At 45.9% G+C, this 26,204-nt stretch overlaps 1 protein-coding gene across 1 annotated transcript in view; it reads right to left on the reverse strand.

Moving 5' to 3' along the window:
• The window catches only part of TMEM248 (transmembrane protein 248), a 313,604-nt gene that overhangs the window by 23,841 nt on the left and 263,559 nt on the right, over positions 1 to 26,204 (reverse strand). Inside the window, exon 6 of the mRNA XM_069614858.1 lies at positions 11,999 to 12,142. Within this exon, the coding sequence (XP_069470959.1) occupies positions 11,999 to 12,142 (144 nt within the window). The remainder of the gene's footprint in view (positions 1 to 11,998; positions 12,143 to 26,204) is intronic.

Genomic DNA, 26,204 nt, shown 5'->3' on the forward strand with positions numbered 1-26,204 from the left:
CACACTTGAATCCAGGACCTGCACTGGCCTCATCATCACTGAACTTGGTGAATGACCTTAGAGAGTTGCATCTCTCTGCACTTGCCCTCGCCTACACTGACTGGATGCACTTGGACCATCCCCCGAACTGGTGCCCACCCCCCACCTAACACCACACCCCTGTAAAAGTCTGTGCACTTGCTCGTTCGGATTGCACCATACCTGTAGATCGTCCGTTTGTTCCACCCTGTCCTGGCTCCTTGCATGGTGGCACATTCATGCACTTGATAAAACTGTGGCAGCGGGAGGGGGGGGTGGGAGGAGGGGTTAGGTGGAAAAAATTGCCACAAGCTGGGTACGTAAAGCCTCTCTATGTGCCCTTTGCCCAGCCATATACAAGCGGCGGGGCTGTGTTTGTGGATGGGGTGCCACCACTACCATGTCCACTGGGATGCCACTCCGTGTTGCAACATTGTGTAGGACACATGCTGCACAATGATCCGGCAGACTAGTGGTGGTGCATATAGCAACACACCACCAGAGTGGTCAAAGCAGCGGAAACGTGACTTGAGCACTCTGAATGTGCGCTCCACTGTGGCCCGAGTTGCAATATGGGCAGCGATGTAACTTACCCGGGCAGGTGTGTTGGGGTTGCAGATTGGCATCATCATGTAGGTACTCAGAGGGTAGGAACTGTCCCCTGTAGAGGTGAGAATGTTTGTCATTTCTTGACAGTGTATATTTGTAGGGGTGCAACATGCATGCATGTGGATGACCATTCCTATTCACCAAGGAGCCATGTGTTGTCATGCTTCCCAGCTTCCAGGGCCCGGTGTAGGGGGGCCAGCCTGTAGATGTAATTGTCATAGGATAGTTGGCATTGACAGAAGTAATGATGCCCTTGGCATCAAACACAACCTGCACGTTGATGGAGTGGCAGTGTTTTTGGTTGCTGTACATATGCTCCGTTGCTCTAGGTGGACGCAGAGCAACATAGGTGCAATCAACGGCACCAAGCACTTTTGGGAAGTGCGCAACCCCATAAAAATCCTATATGGGATACATTACTCACCGTAATCGTATTTCTGATTCTTTTATCTGCTTAGATTCACATGCTGTGCATAGGCCGACATCTAGTGGAATCTGCGGAGTATTACAGTTTGTTTTTCGAAACTCGAAAATGGGCGTCGACACAGGGCGTGCCAGTAATACTATCCCTAGTGTGACGTCCACTGTACCCAAGATCCCTCACGCGTCTAGGATCCTCAGATTGTATTTTTTCTGACATGAGGTAGCATGAGGAGTAGCGTGAGTACAGATAATCCAAGCAGATAGACAGAAAGGTAAGACTACAAGCAATCATGCGCCTTCTCTCAGAGGGGAGGAAGGGTGGGTCGCATGTGAATCTAAGCAGATACAAGCATCAGAAATACGATTACGGTGAGTAATGTATCCCTTCTGAGGCTTGTGGAATCTGCTTAGATCACATGCTGTGCATAGATTAGCGAGCAGTACCTGAAGGAGGTGGGATGTGAGAAGGGTCATGAGCAAATAAGTGTCTTAGAACCGCTTGTCCCACTTGTGTATCTGCCTTGGAATGGGTGTCAATGCAGTAATGCTGAGTAAAAGTGTGAATAGAGCTCCAAGTAGCTGCTTTGCAAATGGTGTCAAGGGGTACATTTGCAATGAAAGCCAGAGTGGCCCCAATGCCTCTGGTAGAGTGGGCTCTCGGTGTAAAAGGCAGAGTTCTTTCAGAGAGTGAGTAACACAGCTGGATACAGTTAATAATCCACTTCGAGATGGCACCTTTAGAGACGCGATCCCCCTCTCTGCCTGTAGCTACGGAGACAAACAGTTGATTTGTTTTTCTTAGCGGTCTGGTCTTATTTACATAGTAGCGGACCGCCCTACGCACATCTAGGGTGTGTAGTTTCACCTCAGCCGAGCTTTGCGGGTCCTGGAAGAAAGCCGGAAGCTCGATGGACTGGTTTACATGGAATTTTGATATAAATTTAGGTGAGAACCTAGGGTGTGTGCGTAAAACCAGTTTGTCTTTATGGACAGTAAAGAAGGGATCCTGCACTGACAGAGCCTGAATTTCACTGACCCTTCTTATAGAAGTAATAGCTACTAAGAAGGCCGTTTTATAAGTCAGGTGTTTGAGACTGCTTTTATGCATGGGTTCGAAAGGGGGGGCCCATGAGCTTGGCTAGCACCACATTAAGGTCCCACCCTGGTGGTGGGTTTGAAATAGGAGGGTGAAGTCTCTTTACTCCTTCCATGAAGGCTTTAACTACTGGTACTTTCCACCACAAAACCTTGCTATGGGAAGTGGTGTAAGCCGACAGGACTGCCAGCTGTACTTTTAGTGAGTTAAAAACCAATCCTGCATCTAGCAGGTGGAGCATGTATGTAACAATAGTGGAAGGAGTGCAATCAACCGGGTTGATTTGTTTACTCTGGCACCAGATAACGAACCTCTTCCACTTGTCAAAGTAACAGTGCCTTGCGTTTGGTTTCCTAGATTCCTTTAGGATGTCCATACACCTCTGTGGCAAATTGAGATGTCCAAACTCTATGACCTCAGGAGCCATGCTGCCAGGTTCATTGAGTTGGGTTGCTGGTGCACTGTTTGACCTTTGTGCTGGGACAGTAGGTTGTACCAGGCTGGAAGTTTGATGGGCTCGCACACCGCCATCCTGCGTAGGTGTGGGAACCACGGTTGTCTTGCCCACATGGGAGCAACTAGGACGAGCTTCATCGATTCCCTGTTCATCTTGTTCACCACTTTCCTGATGAGAGGAGTTGGTGGAAAAGCGCACGCAAACATCCCTGACCAGTTCATCCACAGGGCGTTCCCCTGGGAGTCTGGTTGGGGGAACCTGGATGCAAATCCTGGGCATTGTCTGTTTTCGCTTGTGGCGAATAAGTCTATAGTGGGGAAACCCCACTGAGAGAAGATATCTTCTACGACCTCTCTGTGTAGAACCCATTCGTGTTCCTCTGGGAGGGAGTCTCTGCTCAGAGCATCCGCTAGGGAATTGAGCTCCCCCGGAACATGTTGTGATGACAGGAAGATGTTCCGTCTGAGTGCCCATATCCAGATTTTCTGAGCAAGCTTGGACAGATTTGGCGAGCGAGTCCCTCCTTGCTTGTTCAGGTAGAACATGGCTGTTGTGCTGTCCGTTCTGATTTGCACTGACAGGTTTAGTAGGTGGGGCTCGAACGCCTGAAGCGCTCTGAATATTGCCAGAAGCTCTAGCAGGTTGATGTGGTTCTTGGCCACTGAGTGAGACCAGAGACCCTGAGCTGTGTGGTGGAGATGGTGAGCTCCCCACCCCGTCAGACATGCATCTGTAGCGACTACTGCCTGTACTTCGGGATCGTAAAAGGGTTTCCCCTGTGCGAGATTCTCTCTTGTCCACCAGTGAAGGCTTTGTACTAGTGTTGGCGAAACGACCACTAGATCGTCCCACTGACCACTTGCCTGAGACCACTGTTTCGCTAACCATTCCTGCATGGGACGCAGGCGCGCGTGGGGGACCAGGTAAATACAGGATGCCATCATGCCAAGAAAACGCATTGATTTGCGTACCGTTATTTGTTGACCGGACTGATAATGCGGAATTTGCAGTAGTATATTCCGAATTCTTTCTTCTGAAGGAAAGGTCAACCCCTCTTGAGTATCTAGGATTGCTCCTAGGAATTGTTTGGAGGTGCTTGGCACCAGGCTTGACTTTTTCTCGTTGATTGAGAAGCCTAACTCGTGGAGGAGGTCGATCATCCTTTGAATGTTTGTCCTGCAAATTCCTGGGGTTTCCCCCGTTATGAGCCAGTCGTCCAGATAAGGGTACACTGGAATTGCCTCCCTGCGTAGGTGTGCAGCCGCCACCGCCAGTACCTTGGTGAATACCCTTGGTGCCGAAGCTATCCCGAAGGGCAGTACCTTGAATTGGTAGTGTCGACTGTCCACCTTGAAGCGCAAAAACTTTGTGCGTTGGGAACATGGAAATATGAAAATAAGCATCTTTCATATCCAAGGTTGCCATGTAATCCCCCTTTTTTAGGAGGGGGATTACTTCTTGTAGCTTAGTCATACGAAACTTTTGAGGCTTGACATACTTGTTGGCAGGCCGTAGGTCCAATACTGGGCGAATTGTCAAATCTTTCTTTGGCACAAGGAAGTAAGTTGAATAAATACCCTTGTTTACCTGGTGTCCCGGGACAAGTTCTATCGTGTCCTTTTGTAGCAGAATGGCGATCTCCTCGAGGAGAATCTTCTGATGTTCTAAAGAGTGTACTCTTTGTCGTGGAGGATGGTCCCGGGGACGCTCAGTAGTTCTATACAATATCCTGTGAATACTGTTGACAGCACCCATCTGTCTGATGTGATCCCTTCCCAAGCCTGGGTGAAGGTGGAAATGCGTCCCCCTACTGGGGTTGCGTGAGAAGGGACCCTGAACTGAGCGTCACTGCTTTGGTGGAGGCGTGCCGCCTCCCTTGTTGGGGCTGCCTCTGCCTTTACCACGACCTCTCATTACCACTGCCGTACCCCTGGGTAGACTGTTGGTTGTTGTTCCACTGTGTACCCTGCCCCTGGGAATAGTTAGATCCTCTCTGGGAATTTTGGCCGCGTGGGCAATGAAAATTACTATTCCCTCTCTGGTTAGGGGGTTTATTGGTTAACTGGCCAAGGGACTTGAGTGTTTCGTATTCGTCCTTGGCATTCTTCAGTGCGTCTTTGACCGCCTTACCAAACAACAGATCGGTTTGTCCAACAATGATGCCTGGGTTTCTGCCTTAAAACCAGACTGCCGTAACCACGCATGTCTTTTGATAACAGTGCCATCCGCTATCAATCTGCCTGCGTTGTCTGCAGCGTCGAAGGTTGCTTTCAAAATGCAACCAGACACGGCTCTACCCTCTGCGGAAATCCGAGCTAACTGGCCCTTTAAAGGTTCAGGAGCAGAGGCTAGGAGTGCTGCGACTTCTTCCCACTGATGGCAGTTGTAACTGGCCAACAGGGTGGTGGAGTTTGCAATCCTTGCTTGATAGGCGGACGTTGAGGCTACTTTCCTGCCGAAACCGTATAGTTTTTTGCTCTCCTTGTCAGGAGGAGCTTCGGACGATGACAAGGGTGTTCCAGCCCTCTTACGAGTGTTGGTGACAACTAGGGAGTCTGGCTTCAGATGTCCTCTTATATAGACAGGGTCAGACTGGGTCGCCCTGAAAAGTTTTTCAACCCTCGGATTGACTGCTCTGGTGAGGTTCGGGTTCTCCAGGGACGGATCTATTCTCCGCTGAATGGACTTAAGGATAGGGATGGTCTGGGCAACAGGCCTCCTTTCTCCCACTAACTCTTCTGCGAAGTCCCTCTCCTCCTGGACACCGTGGGTGTCAATGTGGAAGTGTTCTGCTGCGCGTGCGAGAACCTCGTTTAGGAGGGGTTGGTTATCGACCTGGGAGTCGGTAATCGGGGCTTCGTTCTCTACCGGGGAGTCTACCCTGTATGTTTCCGGGTCCTCCTCTTCCTCTTCCTCTTCCTGGTCCTCATCATCCCCACAGTAGCCCGTCCCGGTTTGCTCTTCTACCATGCCAAATTCTTGGTCCTCATCAAAGGAAGCCTCTCCTTGATACAGCGAGTATGGTCTTGAGTATGGTTGTACCTCGAAGGGGTCTGACCTCATCGGTGTTTCAAACCGGGGCTTTTTATTCGGGGGGATAGGATCCTTAGAGCCTGAGGGTGTCGCCCCTTGTGGGTCATACGAGAGGAAATGTTCTGGATTTTTATCATAAAAGTCAGCTAAAGAAGACATTCTTGACATGACCCTATCTATGTCTTCACTGGACCATTTTTTGGAACTGGGAATGACTCTCTCAGCAAGTCTATGGGATTTATCTTGCGTAGCTTTGCTGGTTTCAGACATATCAGCAGACCTGGTTTTGTCTGTCTGTCTAGGGGGAGTGGTGTGTTTCACAGGTGTGGAAGAGTGCAAAGGTTGTTTCTTCTGCTGTTTTCCCCCCTCCCCGTGAGTGGAAAAGTGTTTTCCCTGTCCTTTCGTGGCTCCGGAGGTTTTCGACGCCTGGCGTCGAGGATCGGGGGTGGTGTCCCTGTCCTTCGAGCGTGGGGCCTCGCCGATTTTAACTGCGGGCTCCGACTCCTGGAGCGCAGCCTGGGGGTGGAAGTCGTCTTCTGACGATCGAACTTCTGTTAGCCTAGGGAGCGAGGCACTCTTGGCAAGAGTGGATGATTGCCTGGAGTCATGCGGCGATCTTGATCGAGAGCGCCCAGAGGACACTGAAGCGGACCGTTCTGTTTGTGCCTCTTTCCGAGAACTCGACGTCGTCGAGTCTCGGTTGGACTTAGTGTGTTTAGTGTGTGTAGTATGTGAAGCGCGTGTGTCGCCGGGGGTCTTCCCCATAGCCGCCCTGCCGGACGACCTTCCGAGGTCGGGGACCTGCGCTCGGCTGTCTTTCGACACCGTAATGCCCTCGCCGTCCGAAAGTACGGCGTCGCTGCCGTCGCTGAAGGCGCCCTCCGCTGCCATGGCCGCCTGCCTGGCGTGGTGGGCCCAACGCTTCGTCGAACGGTCCTTAAGTGTCTTAGGTTTAAACCTACTACACGCTCTGCAGTTCGCTTCGGGGTGGTCCCTCGGCAAGCAGAGATTGCACGTGGCGTGCCTGTCGACCCAAGGGTATTTGCGATTGCACTTGGGGCAGAATTGAAAAGGGGTACCCTCCATATGCACCTTGAGGCAGCGAGCTGTTAAGTGTAGGAAATGTATAAGGTGTACTTATATACCAAGAGTGTAGAGTATATACCACCCCCCACTCTCCCTACTTGCAGGGCCGAGGCCAGAGGCCTTCCAAGGCCCGGGCTGAGGCCAGAGGCCTTCCGAGGCCCAAATCCGTCGTGCAGCAGCCGACGGTCGATTTCTTCTCCAGCCGGCGTCGAGTGACGAAGTTCGACGTTGGGGTGGGGAAGGATGTCAATAGATTATTCTTTTAAATTTTTAGCAAAAGTATGGCTAAGGCCAGGGGAACAGCAAAATGCTTCCGACCAGTATGGCGGAAAAAAACAATCTGAGGATCCTAGACGCGTGAGGGATCTTGGGTACAGTGGACGTCACACTAGGGATAGTATTACTGGCACGCCCTGTGTCGATGCCCATTTTCGAGTTTCGAAAAACAAACTGTAATACTCAGCAGCTTCCACTAGATGTCGGCCTATGCACAGCATGTGATCTAAGCAGATTCCACAAGCCTCAGAAATATTTATATATGCCGGCAGATAGAGGGACGTGCAGTTATTATGGCCAACACCTGGTGTAGGCAGCGTGACTGAGTCGCCTTTGAAATGCCCCCAACTATGGCGGTGATCCACTGGAATGATCTAGTGGACAAAAAAATGCAGTACCGTGAGAACTTTTTGCAAGGGGCTCAGTGCTTGGGAGCACAGGGTTGGTGATGTGAGGTCATCGTCACACTTCGTGACTATGTCTAAGAGGATAGGAGAGGGGGGGGGGGCTCCTGGCATAGACCTGGTCGTCAGGCATCCCAAAAAGGGTGGTCCTTTGGTGGAAGATCTGGGCCCTGGTCATCCTCCACCTTCTGCTATGTCCCACGATCACTGCTGCAACTAACGGTACCATTCATCGTAATTGTATATGTGCGTTTGTTGATCACGCAGGCTTTTTATGCACTGTTTGTGTGCACATTTACGCCTGCTATCGCGTGGCATAGGTGATGTGTCCGTTTTTTGTGTGCCGGCGATCCCTGTTTAATTTCATGAATACAGCTGTTTGTCACGCGTATGGGGGGGTGTCATTGTTCGACTGTGGAACGTCCCTTGTAACGCCCATATTTTTGCATGTTCTTCCCCACTGCTCGTGTTCTGCCCCCTTTTTCAGTGCCTGCGCAGGGCCGGCCGGCCCTTCGCTGGGAGTCTTGCGCAAGACCTTCGTTTTATTGCAGTGACGTGTTGGACCAGCTCGATTCCGTGCAAGTCCCAGGTATGTCCCGCGCACTGTGTTCCATGAATCGACGAACGGGGACTTGCGCACAATTTATTCCATGAATCGGGCTCTTTGTGTTCACTAGGTGGTAATCCAAACAGAAAATCAACACAAAGCAGCTGAGCAAAGAGGGTGATTGGCAATGGGGCAGACATTCAGAAGGGGAAGCATTTGGAATTCCCTTCAAAGGCAAATGTACAATAATAAAGATAGGCAACAGGTCTTAGTGGCAACAACGTTTTATCCTTTACATTTGCAAATGAGTATTTTTATAAAATAAAAACTCGCATTGTAGAACTAGAAAGATAGCCCTGTTGGGTTGCGAGATATTGGTTTAAGCTGTTAGCCCTTTTCCAAGAGGCATGAATGAGGAATGCAAGTATTAAACCCCAGCACAAGTCATGCAACAATAAATATAGCTATTGTCCTTTCAGCACCAGTATACAACAAAGCAATGCAGAGAAATGATGTCGCCCACACACTTCTGTCTGGAACACAGCAGAGTGCAGTCAGCATAAAGACGGCTATGTTGCAGATGGAACGGTACGTGCACGTAAACAATGCAGAACAAAGTTGGAGAAATTTGCTTCGAATGAGCACAGTCTTACTGTTAAATCGCAAATTAAACCCTTGATTTGAGTTAGTTATATATTCTGAAAAATAGTTAAAACCACAATTGTTATTTTAATAACAGGTCCCCATACTTAAAATGATGCCTTGTGGACTTTAGTCGAACATAAATGATTCCAATGAAATAATGTTTAACGTTAAAAAGGGTCAATAGTTTGTATACAAAAAATACAAGCTCTGGGTGAGTCAAATGCATCCAATTCACACAAAGCCACATTGAGCAGCTGCGGTGGGTGCCATTTGCCTAGAACCACTATTCACACAGTTCAGGGAGCCTTCATCAGTTTTTAATTACTTTTTCAGGTAGCCAATCCCAAAGAATGTGTTCTTTGGTTGGAGCTGCTTAAGTTCAAATCAGGGAAATTCTCCTGCTCGCCCAACATCAATCCTTCATGGGAAATTATGATTTGGCCAATTCTAGGTTAACAGGGAGGTACATTCATGTCCCAAAAGGCTGCCTCCATATTCGTCATAGCTATGTAACTAACTCTGTTGTAGATAGGTTCTGCTTACCGTGGGGGCTCAGAATTTGATAGTGAAAATAAGACAACAATATTAAACTTCGATTTACAGAAGAAATAATTAAACTAGCACTCCTGTTCAGATCCCCGTGTGGTGTGTGGCAATCCTTTTACTAGCGAGATTACTGGCTATGTGCAATATGAAGGAATTGGAGGCACTACATTACTCAGTAAATATAAAATCAGGCAGAGCGGAGGTGGATAGGCAAGTGAAAATTAAAGACTGTCATATTGTGCCGTGGCCCAAACCTGTTTTTGACAGGTAGTGCACCATTTCATTCCACAAAACGTTAGTTGTTTTTTTTAACTTGAGTTGTATAAGCAAGAATTTGAGGTGAAGCAATGTCTCCACTAAGAAGTCACTGTCCTTTCTCATGCCTAAAAAAACATTGAAGTCGACATGCCACCATGCAACACGCAGCCATTTCATGGCATCGACAATCATTGTGTACATATAAACCTGAACACAATGATGCAAAAAACCTTGGGGTCATCTTCGACTCCACTCTATCCTTCTCAACTCAGATTTTGGACATCTCTAAAAAGTTCAACTACCAGCTGCACCTCCTCATCGGTACACTTCGTTTTCTCACCTTTCCCCAGAGGCTCACTGTCTACAGAGCCCTGTTTTTTTCTAGATTGGACTAGTGCAACAGCCTCGTTATCAACCTCCCTGCCTCTACTCTGCACCCTCTGAAACTCATCCAGAACAGAACCGCAATACTTATCCTTCGCCTCAAGCCCAGGGACCACATCTCTCCGGTGCTGAAATCCCTCCACTGGCTCCTCGTTGCTGCAAGGATCAAGTTCAAAATCCTCTGCATTGCCCACAAGGCTTTCTAGGGACTGGGACCTACCTATCTGCAACATTTCCTACCTAAATACTGTCCCTCCCGAGCACTCCGCTCATCTACCTCCAATCTTCTGCGAGTGAGCCGGTTCTCCAAGCAGAAATTTGGAGGGAGATCTTCATCCTCAGCTGAGGCCTCACTCTGAATAGCCTCCCTGCCGCCCTCTATCTTGAGCCGGATCTCATAAGTACCGGAAACTCCTCAAGACTTTCCTCTACTCCTCTTCCTTTTTTTCCTCTACCCTGCTAACCTCTCTCTCTCTCTATCTCTCTATCTCTCTTTCCCTCCTTTTCTACACAGCTTGTCTGACTGGCCGCCAGGTATACCTCAGTCTCTCACAGGTCCCCGACACCCTCGCCAGTCCTCTCGCACTTGCCTCTAGGCCTGCATTTGCTGCATGGCTACTGCACTTGGTCAATTACCCGTGAGAAAGGTCATCTCTCAGCACTTACCCAGTTCTCTGACTAACTGGGCGCACTTGGATCCCCCATGCTCCGGTTCCCCTTGCCCTCTTCTGTACCGTCAGTGCACTAGCACGATCTGAACGTACCATGTCTTGAAGATAGTCTGTCTTCCCTGTATCCCCTCCTTGCATGGTGGCGCCTCAATGCACTTTGAAAAACTGCAGAATCGTCCTCAGACCCATTTGCTGTTATCTACACTGTTTATTGTATTATATGCACTTACTTGCCTGTGCGGAATCGGATCGTTCAGAAATTCAAAGGTTCTGAATGACTTGTTTTTTTCCCTTTGTCCCCTCCCTCCTTGAGCACTTTGAAACACTTGCCTGTGTATAGGTGCTTTACAAATAAACATTACCATACTATACCAGAAAGCAAATGTGGCTTGCAGAGCCATGTTTATTTTCTGTAGTTTCCCAGTTTATATCGATCCCCCCCTGCTCCCTCCCCCCCCCCCCCCACCCCCCCAAGTCTTCAGAAGCTTCCTAATGGTTGCTGAACATCTGGGTAAAGAAAATGGGTAGGAATCCTTCCCTTTGCTGTCGTCAGGATGAGTCAGGGGAGGGAAGCTGATGGGAAGAGGTTCATGGGGAAGCTCCATGCCATTAATCCCAAATGGGAAATCCGGCAATCCAAATGTGAGAGTGTTTTTCTTTTTGTTAAATTTATTGTAATCTAAGTGTCCAGAATAATCCATATCAAAGAACTGTGATTATATTACTATGCATATTTTTGGCTGGCATACTTCTGTACACCAGCCTAACATGATTGAGCGCCAGGGTTCCAAGTTCCTCTTAAAATCGTTCAGCTGCATTCTGAGCCTACACAGCGTTAACGATTGCCCCAATAAGGCTTTAGATGTATTTTCTCATACTAAATACGGATAGTTTGTTTCAGCATTTGCTTCAATGATTATTTCTAGCTTCTTCCCATCAAAAAGCCAAAACCGGTACGATTGAAAGGCTAATGCCTCCGTAGTCTCAAGAAAAGAGTCGTGTATGCCCTGTCACCAGTGCATCACCACCCAAGGAAGTTCTTACTCTGCCTTTACAGTTAAAGCACGAAAACTGCCACACACACACATGCTAAAGCCATTTGCGAGGCATGCCAATGTAGCGATAAGAATGACAATATACATATTTTCAGGACGCTGAAACATTCAACGTTACCCTGTGCAAAAGGGTGCCAAGTCCCTCAAGTAAAAGGAAGCTAGTTTTGCGAAATTGGACATAGAAGTATGGATATACCTTTTTATTTAATCGGAGTACAACACCTCACGGGCGAGGATAACTAGCAATTTTTTTTTAAATCAAGAAGGGTTCGGGGCTGACCAGATTGGTTGCTCACAGGACTGGAATATAAAATTGCTGCTTAACCAATGTCTAGTACCTCAACCAGCTGTAGAGACACAGATTGATATTGCAGAGATTTCATCAACAAGCAGAAAAAGCCCAAAATACTAAAATATATGCATGCTTCCAATATTTATCTTATTTGCTCTCTGCTCGTCTCATTAAAACACTGTCATGCTGAAACTTTACCTTTTCAGGGCAGAAATCAGTATTACTTTGCCGCAGTTTGCTGGGTCTGCCTTTTATGACTGCATAGCAGAACATTGTAATCACCATCACGAAGAGGAAGTAGCTGGTGTGCATCAGATGTAGGTTGATCAGTGACCGGTCATCCTGCAAAACAAACATGGCAAGGCTAAACTCACAAATGCTTAATACAAAAGGATTTTGACCAAACCCCTTTGATGGAGCAAAAATAAAGTTGCAAATAAAGCCAAAATTAAGCCCATTTAATGTTTAACAAAAATACATTATAGATTACTAGAAAACTATTAAGTGTTCCCATTAGATGCAGATTATTTTTTATCATTTAAAATAGACATGACTTTTTATGAATAAGAACATTTATTAAGTCAATAAACAGGATATTTCATCAGCATTTAACAATCCAATTTGCCAAATGTCGCAATTAATACAAAGTACAACTCCCCCCCCCCACCAAATCTGCGATCTAATTTAGAAATTACCTAGTTGAGAATCCTCACGATATAACTTCAAGAATTTTTTTATTAGTGACCCACAGAGTAGTTAAATAGTAGATAAGCTAAATAAGGTTACTCTTCAAATAGAGGTTTCAAGTCGCATCCCCTCAATACTTAGCCCACTTCCAATTCCTGTTGATCGTAGGCAATTTCTTCTAAATTTGTGGGTTGCTCTACAATGGCACATCAAGTGTTTGGAAGATCCAATCTCACTCATCCCACATAATCTACACCAGAGTTCCCTCTCTCGACTGGGACTGCCTGGCCTGATGACTTGTAGTGAATCCACCAGATAAAATGTCATCCTCATGTTTACCATGCGGATGAAAGTATTAGGGAACCCATTTAAATATAGTGCTGGCTCCTCTGGGGGTTCTTAACTATGTCACATGTGATGCTGAATTTCGCTCGTGTAAATGTTGAAATGAAAATGGTTAATAAAAATAGTTTACCAAAAAAAAAAAAAAAAAAATGATTTCTACTGTGGCTTTGGTGAATAAATTAACCCAGTTTCATTCCTTGTCCAAGGTATGGATGTTCCTTCAGAATCCTTTTAAATGTGTGTCTAGTGATGCTATGTATATTAATGTTTAACCTTTGGCTCCATGTTTTCCCAAACAATACATTTATTGGCCCATGTTGTCTTTGTGGCTAGCTTCAATCATTTATTTGCTTTTACATATAAAAGGCTAAGCACATATTGATTCTCTGCGTTTGTTAGTTTCCAATAATGAGTTGCACATTGATATTCTTGTAGTGCCCCCCTTACCGAAAATATGTTAATTTCACTTTTCAGGAATTCTATCGGAATAAAAATTCAGCATAGAGTTGATACAAAAAAACTCATTTTTGCAATTTCTTTTCTCTCTTTTTACCCTATATGTGCGTTTTAGATACTATTTTGGCCTTATAAACAGCGATTAAAGAGGGTAGGGAGTAACCCGCATGCAGGATTGTGAAACGTTTGATGGCTCCCATCTGTTGCCCGATCGTTATTTCCAGCTTTTCGAAGCGAGGGCCCCAGTTCAGACGATGGTCAATGCCAACACCAAGATATTTATATTCCATTACACATTTGACTACCTCCCCATTCAAAGTCCATCTAGGATTTATCCGCTTTTTTCCTACCCTTCCAAATGGTCATCATGACCATGGTTTAAGAGGATTTAATCTTAAAATTATGTATTCTAGGAAATTCAGCTAGATGAACCAGAAGGCCTTGTGATCCTTTAGGTGTAAGACTGAGTAGTAAATCATCGACGTATCCCAGCCACGTTATTTGGGAGGTGCCCATTCTGGGTGGATACGATTGTGCCGTTCAATATTCTGAGAAGTCAGACAAATAAAGGTTGAATAGAAATGGGCCCAAGATACAGATATGTTTTAGGCCTGTATGAGTTGGAATCAGTGTAGTTAAGGTTCCCTTTATGTTCAGTCTTATTGTAATGGAGGTGTTTTGATAAAGGGAGCCAATGATGTTTAATAGATCCTTGGGCAGGCCGCATTCATTAAGCTTTTGCCAGAGCTTGTTACTATACACGGTATCAAATCCAACGTTAAAATCGTAAAGTGCTACATAGACCGCTTGATTGTGGAATCCCCAAGCACTTTATCAGGGCTACTAATGTCAGGGTGTTGTCGGTCAGATTAGATTAGGACATATGGAAAGTGGTTTGATTACACAGTACGATTTGCCTTTGGTTAACACAATCCATCAAGTCCACGAGTAGAAATCTCTCAAAAAATCTTAGCTGGTGTGTCGAGAATCGCTAAAATGCAATGGCTCTTAGGACCGCCATAGAGTCCATGTTTATAAACAGGTACTGCACTGCTCGTCTTCCAGGTCTCCAGGCGTTTGCCTGTCCTACTGATACATTTTAAGAGGGGGATGTAAATTCCCCCCCCCCCCCTGTTCTTTTTCCCCTCTTTTAATCCCTCTCTCCCCTCTACCTTTACTTTCATCCTGCCCTCCTATTGCATTTATTCAATCCTTCCCCTGCCCCTCCCGCAACACACCTGTTCCCACTCCACCCCCCCTCTCAGTCAATTGCTCTTTGCACTGTTTTGCTGAATGATTCAAGTTGTAATTTGCTCATAAAGTTATTGTTATTACTCTGTATTTTGTTGTTCCAATGTACAGCGCCTTGGTGTAAAGCGCTCTATAAATAAATCAAATCAATCAAAATCAAATCTCCCCCCAAATAACTGGGTTCAATCTCATCAGGGCATTGCAGACTCCATCACACCCTGGTGCCCTAGAGTCCTTACTCTTTTTTTAAAGTAACAGACTAGGTCCTCTTCTTTACGTTTAAATACCCAGTTTGGACCAGTCACAGAATGTTCCTCTGTGCCTATTTTGTATCCCAGAGCATCTCCAATAAAGGTCTCCCAAGGCTCCTTTGACGCACCTTCAGTCAGGTTATGTTACCTAGAAGGGTCATTTAAAAGGTGCCAGAATGAGCGTGCATATTTTTTATTACATGTCTGGATTCATTTCCTCCAACATTCCAGACCTTGTGTAAGTCTATGGTTGTGTAGCCACTCTAGATCTAAATTTCAAATACAAATTGCAACTTGCAAGTTTGAGAGGGTCTAGGTATAACCTAGCTGCATTTCCAAGACCACCTCTTAACACTCTTTTTCTATCACGAATGCAGCTGTCAAACTTGTTTGCATGAACAATAGACCCAATTAGCCTTTTGTTGGTAAAATTACAATGTCTACTTGAAATTGGAGGGAAAGTCAACAAAATCAGTTGCTCAATAAAGTTCTCGTACTCGCTAGATAGTTTGTATGCCTATTAGGTGTCACTGGCACCCCCATCTCTGTGTCTCGTGTAATAAGGTGCAACTCCCACTCTAGTTTGACTAGCTCCTTACTTCTCATAGTTACTAGTTTGTTACCCTTGATTAGATTGCCTGACAAGCAGATAATGCGATTGCCAGAGGAATTGCCAGTTCACCTGTGTTGTCACTCTTTCTTTTGGAAGTTGGAGGCGCATGTCACGGTCAGGGGAAAGTGATCGCTTTCATCTCTATATTCCATGTTAAGTCCCAAAATGAATGAGACGGCAGGTGCCTAGATAAAGCAGTAATTCAAGATGGCTCAGCTTACATCTGTTACTCTAGTGTAGTTACCTGGTATGTCCCCATTAGTCCAACCATTTAACATACAGAACTCATTGCTGAAAAGCAATTTTAGCCATTTGTTTCCCTTTGCGTTGCTCGTTGGAGTGTAAATGGGGATAGGTTTAGAGCTTTTTCAAATTAATCTATGTCAGAGCCTGGGATTTTGGCACTGAAATCTCCCAAGAGTTTGATGAGAGGGGACATCAAGGGGGATTTCACCACCCTCCAGCAGATGGCTTAATATATTCATGTCCGTTTGTGAATGACCCGGAGGGTCATAAACCTTTATGATGGTGGCCTCTAAATGTGAACCCATGCAGATCCCAGATATATGGCCAGCCAGGATGTATTCAGAATCAACCGTGGTCGCTCTTACAGCAAGTGAGTGTCTTACACTAATTAGTAACCCTCCTTTGGGGAGTCTCCCTACTTCCCTGCCTGGCCGGTGTGTATGGAATATGTTACTTACCTGTAACTCGTGTTCTCCAGCATTGGTATGTTTCATGGATTCACATGCTCTTGAATATTCCCTGTCGTCAGGCTAGGAATCCTCGTTAATATGAAACCAATGTACTTCTAAACTTTAACTGCTTGTCACTTTAGTGCTCTATTAGAGTAATTCTGGGTCATACGGCCCACAGCCAATTAGACCGGTTCCATCCCTGGTGGCAACGGTATACAGTGAAAAAATTGTATATTGGTTAAAAGTATATATGGGGGTAGGGTAAGGGATTAAAAAGGGTGGGGGGTTAAAAGCTGGGGAAATGGGTGGGTTGGGGTACCCCCCAAATATAAAGAGGAAATAAACAGACATTTTTAATTATTTATCTTCCACTGAAAACGTTTTCGTTATTTAGTCATTCATTATGAAGACATGTTAGCGGTGGCCATCTTCAGATTTGGCAGCGCACAAAATGTTGCAGTAATCATCAAGAGCAGCCAAAGAGGGTCGCATTAGAATCCATGAAAAATACCTATGGTGGAGAACAGGCGTTACAGGTAAGTAACTTATTCCTTCTCCAGCAGCGGATTTTTCATGGATTCACGTGCTCTTGAATATGACTATACAGCAGTACATATCGTAAGAGTGCAGAATTATGAGTCTGACACAGTGGTGGCATGTTTGTTAGCAAAGACTTTTATTTATATATAAAAGTAATATTTGGCTCTTGCTGACTACCGCATATGTACCCTGTATATGTTGGTTCCGCAGTAGGCTTTTTCATCCTTGATTGTACTTTAAGTTAGTGGTTGTATGAACTCCATCTGGATAGCCCTCAATCTTCCTCGTCCGAGTATTGTCTATGTGGATGGGATTGGCTACTCTACACAGATATATCCGAGTGAGAGGGACCACAGAGGACTGAGTGGGGTAAGAGGAAAGAGGGGACAGAAATGGAGGGGGTGCATACCATGTTCTCCCAAGATAGTCGTCACTGGTCTCAGAGCGTTTCCTTCCCAATGAGATCCCCCCCCGCTGACCACAACCCAGGGAGACTATCGGTAGTGGCCTCACCTCCCTGGCCTCATGGGAAGCGGCACCTTCCATGAGAGCAGTGGTAATAACCTGGGATTCGTCACAATATATACAGCCAAAAGGGTGGGAGCACAGGTCAACAGAAGTAAGCAACTAAGCTCATGCAAACAGTTTGCGAAAAACTGCCTGGCCAAATCGAGACTCCTCCCTGGAATCCCCATCGATACCGCCACATGGCTGCCCCGCAGATGTCGAGCAGGGTAAAACCGGACAGGCACGCTGTAATAGAAGCCACGGCTTTAGTCGAGTGTGCTCTCAGTCTTCCTGGAAGGGAACTATTGGCCAGACAATAGCAGTGAGAAATACATACATTGCGGTTTGGAAGTCTATTGCCCTTGCCGACAGGGCCAAACGCAAAAAACAATAGAGAACTTTCAGAACACTTTAGTGCGAGCCACATATAACTTGAGGGCCAGGGCGACATCTAGTAAATGTAGGCATCCCTCTGCTTGAGAGGAGAGCCAAAGAACACTTGCAGGATCAAAGGTTCATTAAGGTGGAACGCCGAAGGGACCTTCGACATGAAGGAAGGGATTCGTATGAAGGACCACCTTAGACTGATGAAGCCAAGTAGGGAGAGGCTTGCAGTTTGCCACTTGTCCGGCTGAAGTAATGGCCACTAGGAATGCAGTCTTCTAGGAGAGAAACATTAAGGAGGCTCTGTGTAGAGGCTTGAAAGGAGGACCCGTTAGCTTCGAAAGGACCACATTGAGTTCCCAAGCTGGAGCAGGAGTTTGGACAGAGGAGAAAAGTGCAAAACAGTGCTTGGAGGAGTTCTTTCACTAATCTCTGACCAAAGGGAAGGTGTACCTGAGGCATGCATGTAGTGCAAAATGGCTGCAAATGCACCTTGATAGAAGAGTGTGCTAAACCAGCATTTGCCAAAGATAGGAGGTATGGCAAGACTTCTGCAGCCTGAAGGTGCAACGGTTCTAGGTGTCGAGTTGCACACCATATCCTAAAGCGCTTTAACTTGCTTCTGTAGCAGGACAATGCAGACGGTGCTTGTGCCCTGGCTAAGCCATTTCTGCAGTCTGTAGTTAGCAGTATGTTTCTCAATCCTAAGGCTGCAGGAGCCAGGCCGTCAAGTTGAGGTGCACTGGGTCGTGGTGTAGGATGGACCCACCGTTTGAGGAGAAGGTCAGCGAGCAGGGGCAACCGGTTGCAGGGAGTCACTGACAAGTGAAGCAGGTCTGACTACCACATTTGCCAGGGCCACCAGGATCATTATGCAGTGGTTCTGTTTAAGTATAATGAAAACTCGAGTTAGCAAAGGTATTGGGGGAGGGAAGAGCGTAAAGAACCGTCCGTCCTTCCCACGGGAACAGGAATGCATCCCACAACACCGTGGACCAAGACCAGAAAACCTTTGGTGCGGGTTGCACATCCTTGATGTAGTGCACAGACTAGATAAGAGTAGAATTCAAAGTAATAAAACCCTTTATTTGTTATTCTCTAAAAACTCCAAACACTCACAATGTTTTGAAAAACATTTGTATTAATGTCACTACTCCTCAAGACCACAGTAAGCAGCCTCTGCCAGAAAAAGCTATAAATGCCAATGCATTTCGGACACCATTATCAGGGCTAATCGTTCTACATACATTGCAAACAGTAATATGACCAGCAACCCGAGCCATACATGTACAGGAAACCAAAAATGACCAAATCGTACTAAACATCATATTAACAATTTTAACGAAATTAGCAATTGGAATCCAACACCATGTGACACTGGTGCACATACCCAAAATGTCAACCACCATCACCACCACGTCATCATTAAGAGTACAATAATCACATGACATCCCATTAATTACCATAATATTGAGGTCCATTTCATTTTTTTAAACAAACTGGAACAATGCCTTTCAAATTTATTTATTCAATCTAACGTGCCAAATGCCCACAGGCCTCAAGGCACACACACAAAACGCACAGATAGCGAGATACAGGAGCAGCAGAGTGATGCATAGCCAGGAGGACTAGCCACAAAAGTGTGTTTTGACTGATTTTTTTAAAGCAAAGCAGGGAAGAGATAGAACATATTTGTTTGGGAGGGCATTCCATTCCCTGGATGCCTGCACTGAAAAGTTGCATCCACCAAATTTAGACAATTTGAAATGTGATTGCGTTTGTGCGAATCCCCTGATCGCAGGGCACGTGCAGGTCTTTCTGGAGTCAGTTGTTTCATAAGATAAGGAGGGGCAGTGGATGACCAGAATTTGTGAGCCAAGGTTAGAATATTATGAGGAATCCTGCGCACTATAGGCAACCAGTTTTTCTGGCCTCAGAAACGTGATCATGTTTTCGCAAACCGAAAACGGCGTGAACAGCACTATTCTGCACCATCTGCAGCGACTGAATATTTGACTGAGAATCCTGCCAAGAGACTATTACAATAATTGAGTCTCAAGTTAATAACTGCCGATGCTAAGGTTTTCTCAGAGATATAGGGTCTGATTTGGTTAAGGAGTTAAATGACATAACCACAGGAGGTCCTAATATGGGAAACATGATCTTTCATATTAAGCTCTGCATCAACATGGACACCTACTGTTTTTACGCTAGTGGACACAGGAATCTGAATGCTAGCAATGGAGAAGTTCTTATACACAAGCATCACATTAATTTAACCTGTGATTGGTTGCTACAAAAAGGTGGTGTGTCTTGCGATCATTAAGGGCAAGTGAATTTATGATCATCCAGGATTGTATAGCCAAATAAACTTCATTAAGTCTCTCAGAGTCCAATGTGTGACCCCCAGAAAGCTTGAAGATCACCTGGGTGTCATCACCATAGTTCGTACAGCAGACACCCAGGTGATCAAGCAAGTCCAGTAGTGGTCTTATAAAGATATTAAACCGTGGCAGTGAAATACAAGAACCCTGAGGTACTCCGGCATTAAGAATATCGGGAGGGGATTGGGCCCCCAACATGGCTACTCTTAATACTCGTAGACCAAGAAAAGATGCCACCCAGTCTGTCGTCCTCCAGGTAAGCCGACCAAGCTCATCAACCTGTCGACTAGTATAGAATGGTCGACCAGGTCGAAGGCAGCCGACAGATCCAGAAGCATCAGCAGAGCTGGGTGGCATTCATCCACGATACTAGTAAGGGTAGACTTGAGATCTAGCATAGCTGTCTGGGTTCCATTAGGCGCTCGGAAACCAGACTGGTAAGTACCCAAGATATAATTTTTGGCCAGGAAATCCTGCAACTGAGGATATGCCACTTTATCCGCAATCTTCAGTAAAAAGGGGACTATGGGAAAATAATTTTTTGCTAGCAATGGATCAAGCTAACTTTTCTTAAGGAGGGGAGTTAACCAAACCTCCTTAAGGGAAGATAGTACAAGGCCATTTAGGAAGGATAGATTAACCATCCTAGTAATCCATAGACTCAAAAGGGTCATGGATTCCTTAATAATACTGGCTGGACATACGTCACCTTTACAAGGGGTTGGTTTGAGTCCAGCGACTATGCCAAGGATTTCAGTCTCAGAACATTGTTTGAATTCCAAGTTCTCAGTCATCATATTCCTGGAGGGATAGTCAGGGGCAGGATCCATCTGTGGCATGGCAGTTTGTTTCATCTGAATGTTTATATTATGGCCTATGATTTTATAAGCAAACTCTTCTTGGATAGATTGGCACCAAGAGGAGTTAGGTTTAATGTCAACAGTGACCACACTTTTTCCCTCTACTTTGCTAATTTTGATAAATTCACTAGATCTCGATTTAGCATGGTTAATGGTAGTTTTAAAATATGTGGATTTTTCTGCAATGATAACTTTCTTGTATTTATTGACAGCAGCTTTATAATTGGCAAGCGTTTCGGGGGTCCGGCATTTCAGAGGACCTTTTAACCAACCTAGATTTAAGAACAGTTTCATTGAACCAGGCGTTCTTTTTTGTTTCAGGTTTAACCAGTTTCATTTTTTCGGGGGCAAGCCTCTCTATGGCTTCATTGGTGACTTGTGTTAAATGGGTCACCAATGAGTCAACATCTATAAAAAGGAGTCAGGGTGTTGAAGGTTAGGTTTTACAAGTTGCATGAATTTGGTTGCCAGCACATTCCTAAAATTACAAGATTTTACAAAGATTTTTGAGGCTACATTCAATTCAGTGGGTGCCATGGGCAGGCAAACAGTAAAACAGATTAGGGGATGATCGGACCAAGGACATGGTAAAACATGGTAAATAGGTAATGTTGGAGACTTTCATTCGATGTGTAAGAACCCAGTCAGCGGTATAACCATAATCATGTATCAATTCCGAGAAACAATCATGAGGTAGATAAGTTAAATAAGGTCAAAAAACAGTACATGGAAAAAAGAGAAGCAATAAAGAAGAAAACAACAGATCGATCTCCGGCAGAGAAAAGACAGAACTTGGCCAAAATGAAGTTCCCACTCGTGGCAGGACTTGAGCTCCCGGCTGAGCGAATCTGCTATGGGATTGTGGCTCTCTGGCAGATGGAAGGGAATAAGGAAGATGTGTGCCAGCACCCATTTCCACAGCTCTTGAGCCTTTACAGACAGAACCGGGGAGCGGGACCCTCCTTGTTTGCAAATAAAGAACATGGTGGTGGTATTGTCTGTGAAAACATGAACCACCCGATTCTGAAATTGTGGCTTTAAGGACTTCAGGACCCAGAACACTGCTCTCAGCTCCAGAACACAGTGTAGAGCTTTTTCCTCAGTCAACCACCCGCCTCTGACATGGAATTCTCCAGTGTGAGCTCCAGGGAGGCATCTGCGTTAACTGTGATCCAATGCACCGGAAGGCGAATCCCCGAGTAAGACAACCCCATAATTAGAGGGTTTGTCGAAAGATGGGGCGCAAGGAAGTTGGTCCTACCAAGACCCTGATATTTGCTGCCAACGGACATGCAAAAAACACCTGAAGTGTTCTCATTCGAGTCGGCAGTGTGGGAATCACTGGGATGCATGAGGCCATCATTCCCAGAAGGGACATGAGGGAGCGGACTGAAGCAATTGGCAGGCATGACAGCTGCTGAATTGTGTTCAGGATGGTAATCACTGTCTCCTCCAAAGGAGTGGCGACAAGTGTGTTGAGGGGCAAGCCCAAGAACGGCGAGTAGTGCGCAGGAGTTAAGCAAGAATTTGCAAAGTTAAATGAGAACCCCAGTGATATCAGGAAGAGATGGGGCGTGCACAAACCAGTCATCCAGATATGGGTAAAGCTGAATGCCTGAAAGCCGGAGGTGGGCCGCTACTGGAGCTAGTCATTTGGTGAACACTTGTGGCGCTGATTTTAGGCTGAAAGGGAGAGCCTTGAATTGGTAATATTATTCCTGCGACTTTGAATCAGAAAACGCAAGTGCTGCCAATGAAGGGGGATATGAAAGTATGCGTCCTGTAGGTCTAGCAAGCAGAGGAAATGCCCTTCTTTTTAGCTGGTCCAGGGTGTGCTGAAGTGTCACCATGAAAAAAGTCGAGACTTGAGGAATTTGTGGAGCCTCCTGAGATCTAATATGGATCTCCAACCTCCTAACTTTTTCACTAGAAAGTATCTGGAGTATAACCAGTGCCCTGCAGATCCGCTGGTACCTCTAGTACCAGAAGCAGGCGTTTTGTGCCTTTGGGATAAGCGCAATGGAGATCAGGGGCACAACGGCTGAATGATGGATAACACCCATTTGTCGGGGTGATGTATTTCCACTATTCGACAAAGTTGGCAAGACGCCCTCGTGCTGCGGTGTTGAAGTGGTGGGGCGGGACTATGGCATGGTCTGGCCTGCTTCGGCATGCGGCTTCTGGAGGAGACTCTGCGTTGTTGCTGGTTCCCTCGATAAGAAGACTGATGTTCCCTTGTAACCCTCTTGGACGGCGCCAGTGCGGGACATCTGCAGATGGTAAGAGAATCTACAATCCCTCAAAGTCCTTGAAAATCTTGATTGTCCTGTTCGAAAGGACTGGCGACCCCGTTGCAGAGTGCTCAAAGAACAAGCCGTTTAGATATCCACCATGATGGTATGCAGGTTTTCATCCACCTTCTTCCCAGATAGATTGATGACATCCAAATGCATATCGACCACCTTGGACTGGACTTCTGGACGGAAGTTGGTGGCCTTCCGCCAAACTTGACATCGCAACACTGCACTGTTATCAATCGGGCGGAACCCTGTATCCGTGATGTCAACAGCAAAAGAGCTGGGATGAGCTGATGCCATTTCTCCCTCATGCAGCAGTGTCGTCAGGAGGAAAACTCATCTGTAGAGTGAGTGTGTGGGGAATTGTCTGTTGGATAGTTGGCATTATCTGTGTCTATATCTGTGAGGGCAACTGGTGGAAAAAGTGGAGACCCTGGAGGGGTCCGCCGGGAAGCGGAGGAACCAAACCATTTGCTGGAAAAGCAGGGGGCAAGGCTGGAGAAGGCACTGGTGGAGCTGGGAGCCGCTGCTGGTACTCCAAAACTAGTGTCTGTAGTGTGGAGACGTGTCAACTTCAGCTTGAGGGCACGTGAGCTGCAAGAGGCCGAGGAGGCCCGTAGGGCATGTCCACTGGGACAGGTGTAACTAGAGCAGGTTAAGCAGGGTTTGGCTTAGGTAGAGAAGACCCCTGCTTTGGTGGAGGCGGCATGTCCTCAAGATAAGGTACAGCCTCTTCCTTGTCGGAGAATACTTGATTCGGTGCATACATGTCTGAATCAGCACCCTGCTGTAATAGTTGTTCGGTGGATGGAGGGTCATGGTTGGACAGGGAACCGCATTCGGTGCAAACGGAGCCAGTGAAAACAGTGGCTGAACAAGAGTTGCCATGGGGAGGCAAGACAGCGCTGACGGGACATCCCTGCCCACAGAAACTCCTTTTGAAAAAGAGGAAACCAAGGGCCTATGAGCAGGCATCGTTGACGATGAAGACGTGCTTGGTAACTGAGTAGGTCTAGGCGATAGAGGTATTTAGCATAGTGGACTTTGACATAGGCAATTACTTGGTAGTTGACAAGGTGGTCGACGGGACCGACATAATGGTTTTGTCGACCTCGATCAGCGGTCTTCAAAAATTTTTGGCCTGAGCCCCCCCCCCAGTGCAAAATATGGGCAAGTCGGGCTCCCACAAACAGACCAAATGGAGAGTAAGTCCAAATGGCTATGAACTATTGAGTGCCATCGCCGCACCCCGATCCCAGTATAGTCCCTGGGCTCCCCCAGCTGCTACCATTAGTCTCTGGGATCCCTCATCCCACTCCTAGCCCAGTTCCTGGGCTCTCCCCATCCCAACACAGGCCCTGGTGCTTTTTACCAGACATCAGTGACAACTGCTGTATTCCATTCATTTGCTAAAAACTGAGAATGCCAATAACACGCAGTATGCCAAGAAACAATTCCCAAGATTACTAGACCTTAAAGAGGATGAATGGAATGTTTGTATATGTCACAAGTGTGCAGGTATGATGAACCTTTCACGCTAAGAGAACAGTATTAAATATACTTTTTAAACAGTGACAGCATTTAGTAGGGTTTGGTATGTCAGGAATCCGATGTGGCTGCTGAATCCAAACACTGCAAGTTGCATGAGTGCTAGCTGTAATACTGCAGGAGTCTGTCCAAGTATCAGCCACACCATATTGAGTATCAGTTAGCAATTATATCTTGGTTTGTACTTCGCAGATTGTGTAGCGCTTACACACTGGGAATCCAAGCGCTTCCATCTTCTGTGAGCAGATGAGATAGTGGCTGAAAGCCAGGCGTTCGAAGTCCCGGACAATTCACTCCGTCACAGCAAAGTCTTAATTGTTGAATTATTACAATCCTCCGAATATTATGAACGCGTTTTTAGTACACATATACCAATCATATTTTTCGAATCATGTGGGACTAGTGGGAAAGTCGTTTTAATTTTATTTCAATGTGTTTAGACTCGGAGATCGTGAATGGTGGCATATGTGAAGGATTTTATTAAAGTCGTGGAAGACACATGTTTGAAGTCCGGAAGCAGGATCTAGCAATGGTGGTTGAAAAAAATAGCATTCACTTCTGTATATGGGGTGTGAAAGTGAATATGTTTCCTGAGAGTTTCAATCTAACCCTAAAAACAGTTGGGAATTGAAACTAATTTTGAGAGTGGCCAGGAGGTTTAGAAGACACTAGTGAGTGATGCTCACAAAGAATCATTCCTTTATATGTATTATTTGCCAAAGAAATATTAGTAGAAGAATAGTTTGGATTAGCCAAAACATTGCTTTTTTGTATAAGATTTGATGACATCTCAGTTTGAGCCAATGTTTAGGGCAATCATCTGACCACCATCATTGTTCACTACGTCAGCCATATGCTTTTTCAGATCATCAATCTACAAAAGTTGTGAAGGTTTTTATTAGAAACTGTAATGAGGTTCATGAATTTCCTCTTTCCATTTCAGCCTCTCATTACAAGTGTCCACCGATTCTCTCTTTCTATTGGCATCAGAAGCGTTTGATACTGGGTGGCTTATAAAACTTTGCTCCCCCTGGACGAATCCTCACCAAACTCAGCAAAAAAAAAAAAAAAAAAAATGTATATGGCCGACTGTACATTTTTTTGCAAAGTTTGGTGAGGTTTGGTCCAGGGCGGGCAAAGTTAAAGGGGGGTCCCAAAATGTCTTTTTTCCACCCAGATATAATGGGAAAAAACTTTGCTCATGCCTACAGCCCAAACCGCTGGATGGATTTTCACCAAATTTGCGGCAGGAGCGGTGACTTGTTCCCGAAAGCGTGCTTTTGTTAATTTGGTATAAATCCTTCCAGTATTTTTTTTTTAAATGAACAAAACGTAAGCCAAACAAATTTGTGATATCTATGTCTGCTCCGCAGACTGGCCTCCGATTGGCTGTACGTCTGGACTGGCCTCTGATTGGCCAGAAAAATTTGCTGACTTTTGCGTGGTCCACGGACATCGGGGACACGGCCTCTGATTAGGGGGTGATAAAACGTGAAATGCGTTTGTTTTCCTGAAACGCCCACCATCTTGGATTCGCTGACTTTCTTTGGGGTCCGCGGACAGCGCGGTGAAAACATTAAAAA

The sequence above is a fragment of the Ambystoma mexicanum genome, chromosome 9, assembly GCF_040938575.1.
Source record: "Ambystoma mexicanum isolate Mex_15411 chromosome 9, UKY_AmexF1_1, whole genome shotgun sequence".
NCBI classification, from domain to species: domain Eukaryota; kingdom Metazoa; phylum Chordata; class Amphibia; order Caudata; family Ambystomatidae; genus Ambystoma; species Ambystoma mexicanum.